We start from the raw sequence: 5,541 nt of genomic DNA, 5'->3' as shown, positions 1-5,541 counted from the left end.
AAGACAATTGTTTCTCATAAAAATCTCTAGGACAATGTCTCTTCTTTCTCTTTCTTTTTCTCATCCTTCTAACAATTAGTCGACTATATTTTAATTCTTTCTACTTCTTTTAAATTTATGAACCGAAACTAATGTATCTATTCTGATTATATTTTCATTTCTCATATATAATTTAATATGAATATATTCTTTTTTAAATTTTAATTCAAATTTAATTACATCAATCAATATGTTTTAATACATATACATAATAATTCATCTTTAATGTCATAAAATATATAAGTCAATTTTCGAATACTAATTTTATTAATAGTGAAATAGTTTATTTATATAATTAATTTTTATTTTATTTTTTTGTAAAATATAACAAATAATTTTTGCATTAACATAGTTAATTAATAATTAGTAATTTCATTTGATATTCAATTATATTATAATAAATTTTTTAAGAATAAAATATAATATTTTATGAATATTATTTACAAAATTTGTTAATGATCGCAATCAGAAAATAATATTTCATAATAAAAAATTTGTTTAAATGATTTATATTTAAATAGATTAAAATTTTCAGAAAATATTAATATATATTAATCACAGATAATTTCAATTAAAAATTATAATTAATAAAACTTTGCATGTTTCATTAGTTTAAATGTAAATAAAATGATTTATTAGTAAAAAATATATGATATGTTTTTAAGAATTAATTAATTAATATTCTTAAGAATTAACTTTTATGATACTGTATTTGCATTTACATCTATAATGATTAATTACTACGAATTCCACTATATAAAATTTAATTAATGAATTATATAATAAATGATATTAAAATAAGATTTAATTTTAAAACAGTTTTTAAGAAAATATGGGTTTATATTTACATACATATATATTTCTATAATGTTTTAATATACATGTTATTGTTTAATAAAAAACACCGAATATCTTATAAATATTCAGTGATAAGTACAACAATTAAAATATATAAATATTAAAAATATGATTTTAAAAATATCACCTTAAAAATTAAAATCATACAAGATTTGGTAGAGAAAAATCAATTTCCAAGCAATGCAGAGTATCAATCATAAAGAGTCTTACAAAAAATTAATATTATATTATAATATTATAAATTAATATTATAATTACTACTTCAATTATTTTTTATAACAATTATCATGGTAAAATTTTAGAATATTAATAATAAATTAGTAATATAATACCGTATTTCATTTCTTTATAATCTTGGCTAAAATATGCTTCATCTGACATCTATTGACTAAAACATGAATGACAATACTTGTAACTGTTCGATACAAGTTTGAAAAAAATATAAATTTTAATTTTTTTTAAATAAGTAAAACAATGATTTATAGTATTATAATTAGTATATTGAAATAATTTATATCGAATAGTAACGTGAAATTATAATATAATTTTAATTTCTGTCAATATTTCAACATATCAAAATCAGTGCAATGATCTTATTATTTTTAAGATGTCTCATTTTTTGTCATCTTTCTTGTATGTATTTAATCAATTATCAATATTAATTTTTTTACATATAAGTTTCATATACCTCTTAACATTTAGTGAATATTTCTCTCTTCTTTTTTCCTTTGTCATTTACTGCATAATTCATTGCAATTAGTAATTAAGAGGAACAAGAACTTCAAATTAAGTTTTTGTTTTTGAATTGACTATGAAATATCTAGAATATTAGTTATTATCGATTGAACATTATATCATTATATCATATGATTTTTCATATTTATGTATATAAAAACAATGCACTTATTGAATATAAATGAATTATATTTATATAATATAATTATAACAATTAAACTCTTATTTGATCTCAAATAATTATATCAATAAATTAAAAATTATTTATTTTAAGAATATTAGAAAATTTGCTTATTAGCTATACATGATATAATATGCATATATTAAATGTTAATATAATATGAATATTGTGTATTATTTAAACAATTTGATTTTCCAAATCATATCAATTCCAATTCAAATTATTTATTAAATTTTTTAAATTTTTTAAAAAAATAATATTTATAATGAATAAACAAATGAAAAAGAATATATAATAAGATACAATATACTTTAAATTATACTATTAAAAATTAAAGAAAATTAAACTTAAAGTAAAAATTAAAGTATTAAAAATGATAAAATAATCATGAATAAAATTGTTTCATTATATTATAAACAAAAAAATATTTAATATTTAATATATTTTTCGAAATATATATTTTTTTCATTGAAAGATTGTTTAACTATATTATATTTTTTATTACATATTTAATTAAGATTATAATTGACATAATTAACACAATATCAAATTATAATATATTAGTATCAAAAAAATAAGATTAATTATCATTACTCTTTTGTTATTTTTAGTGAAAATTTTTTTTTAATAAAAAAAAAACAAATATCTCGAATTATCTATTTGAATATATTTAATTACTTTTTTTTATAATTTCAATATTATCCAAAAATATTATCCAAAAAGCGAATAAATATTACGCGAATTCATCGTCACTAAATGAGTTAAATAGACATAATATACATCGACATAAATCCACGTCACTATTGGTCGAATAATTTACATTTTCTTGAACAAGTAGTGGTGAATTCGTGTTACATTATAAGAACTTATTATACGTATAGTGGCTCACTCAACATTCAACGTTCATTTCTTACAGTTAGAACATAAGTTTCTGTACTTGTGAAATTTTTAAAATAAAAATATTGTAAAAGCAAATTATAATGGTATCAAACGTGATTGATTTTTACAGTGATAAAACTATTTTTATTACTGGTGGAACAGGCTTTCTCGGAATTTGTTTAATCGAAAAATTATTGAGATCCATTCCTGATATAAAAAATATTTATTTGTTGTTACGATCAAAAAAAGGAAAACAAATAAATGAAAGATTGGAAGAGTTTAAAAAAAATTCGGTAAGAAATATATATTATTTATATGTTATATGATATTACTGAATATTAATTTTTTCTTTGAATCACAATTTTTATTTATCTTATTTTATGTAAAAAGTATCAAAATATTTATATTTTTTCAATAATTATTTAATATTAATTTTGAATATGAAAATATTTTCATTCATTATTATTTTAAAATATAATTGTGTGTCAAAATTATATAATATATATATATAAATTAGAGATTTTTTTATATGACTTTAACTTTAAAAAGTTACATATGTTAAAGTTATTTCATAAATATTAAAATAATAAATGATATTAATTAATTTTAAATTATATTATATTCTTTTATTTTACATATATTGTTATTTTAGGTATTTGATAGATTAAAAGAAGAAAATAAAATAGAACTTTTGAAAAAATTAATTCCTGTGGCTGGTGATATAGGAGAAGAAAATTTAGGATTATCATCTTCAGATAGGTTAACTCTTGTCGAAGAGGTTCAAATTGTTTTTCATTCTGCAGCAACATTAGATTTTGAAGCAGATTTAAAAACTAATATAAATATTAATTTATTGGGTACACGAAGAGTTATACAGCTTTGTCAAGAAATAAGAGATCTCAAAGTAAAATATTTAGTTAAATGATCATAATTTATTTTTTACTTATTGAAGTATAATTTCTTTTTACTTTTTATTGTACAGGCTCTAGTACATATTTCTAGTGCATATGTAAATTCAACATTATGTGAAGTACAAGAATATCTATATCCTGCACCATATGATGTAAATGAATTATTTGAACTTGAAGAAAAATTAGATAATAAAACTTTAGAAACTAAAAAACAACATATAATAAAAGATCATCCAAATTCTTATACATTTACAAAACATTTAGCTGAACATGAAGTTAAAAATGGTGGTATTTCTGCTGCTATTGTACGCCCATCAATGAGTATGTATATTAAATATGAAAATGTTTTTAAATATTTATATTTAGTAATTTTATTAAAAATAAAATTTAAAGAAAAAAAATTATTATAATTATATATAATTTTAAATATTATGTATTTTAAATGTTTTATATTTAAAGTTATAGGATCATGGAAAGAACCAATGCCTGGATGGACAATATCAAAAAATGGACCTCAAGGATTTTTAATGGGTGCTAGCAAAGGTGTTGTAAGAAGATTACCAGTTGCAAAAGAATTAATTTATGATTATATTCCAGTAGATATTGTTGTAAACAATATTATAATTGCTGCTTATGCTGTTAATCAAGATAGGTATGTTTAAATTTCTAATGAAAATGAATTACAATTAATATCTATGTATAATATCATATTTTTATTTATTATTCTGAAATTATTTCACTATTATTTCAATAATATTTTTTTGTTATAGAAATAAAGAGTTGAAAGTATATCATTGTACATCTAGTACATGTAATCCATTTAAATGGAATTTTATAGAATCAAAAATCAATAATTATTTACATACATATCCATTGCAAAGTGCAGTTTGGTATCCACATCTTAAGTTTTTGTCTTCAATTTTTTTATTTAAGATTTCTGCAATATTTGTGCATTTAATTCCAGCATATATTTTGGATACAGTTACAAAATTAGCTGGTGGACGACCAATGTAAGTTATAAATTATAATAATTTCATGTAAAATTATGTATAAATAAAATTAATAAGAATATTTATGTTTTCATAGTTTGGTACGATTACATACAAATATTAACAACTCATTGAATCGACTAGAAAAATTTATCTTTACTGAATGGAAATTTTATAACACTCGCACAATTGAATTACATAATTCTTTATCTGATCTTGATAAAAATCTCTTCAATTTAGATATTAAACCATTGATATGGGAAGATTATTTTGTTAATTTAACACAAGGAGTTAGAACATACTTAAATAAAGAATCACCAAAAACATTGGCAAGAGCCCGATTTAAAAATAAAATGTGAGTCTTTTTCGTTTTTTTGTTTTATTAAAAAAAATGATATATTAATATAAAATCCATTTTTTTTAATATTTTTAGATTATTAGTTGCTCATGTGGGTTTACAATTTGCATTGCTAGGACTTATTTGGTGGCTGGTTAAAACTATTTTTGCTACTACATGGACTAAAACTGGTTTCATTATTCCATTTACTTATTTTCTTTTTGATCAATTTTAAATTATATATAAAATTTAAATCAAACTATATTTCTATATAAAGTATATTTGATAACTTATAATATTTTAACATAATTCAAATATATATTAATATATATTACAAACATTGCTTTTTATGATATGAAAAAAATGATAAAACTTATTAGTATTATTAGTATTAATAGTATTAATAGTATTAGACAGTATTTAAAATTTTTATATATTTTTGTTTAAAAATGGTGTTGGAAAGTAATGTTATTTAATATATATAGTATATTTTTTAAATAATTTAATTTTGTATTAAAAAAATTATAATGTATAACTTATAATAAAAATTATATTATAAATTTCTTCAAAATTAAAAATTAATAAAGAAATACCTTTTTCATTTTTCTGGAT

At 18.4% G+C, this 5,541-nt stretch overlaps 1 protein-coding gene across 1 annotated transcript; it reads left to right on the top strand.

Moving 5' to 3' along the window:
* Positions 1–2,591: 2,591 nt before the first annotated feature.
* On the top strand, positions 2,592–5,532 carry LOC107998962 (putative fatty acyl-CoA reductase CG8306). The gene is made up of 7 exons (XM_017058541.3): positions 2,592–2,985; positions 3,345–3,596; positions 3,675–3,924; positions 4,063–4,255; positions 4,374–4,613; positions 4,690–4,947; positions 5,026–5,532. The coding sequence occupies exons 1-7, from the start codon at positions 2,794–2,796 to the stop codon at positions 5,162–5,164; spliced, it is 1,524 nt and encodes a 507-aa protein (XP_016914030.2). The 5' UTR covers positions 2,592–2,793; the 3' UTR covers positions 5,165–5,532.
* The last annotated feature ends 9 nt before the right edge of the window (positions 5,533–5,541 follow it).

Source organism: Apis cerana, linkage group LG12, assembly GCF_029169275.1.
Source record: "Apis cerana isolate GH-2021 linkage group LG12, AcerK_1.0, whole genome shotgun sequence".
Classification (NCBI taxonomy): domain Eukaryota; kingdom Metazoa; phylum Arthropoda; class Insecta; order Hymenoptera; family Apidae; genus Apis; species Apis cerana.
Note: the sequence above shows the minus strand (reverse complement) of the source record. Positions and strands in the feature narration are given on the sequence as shown.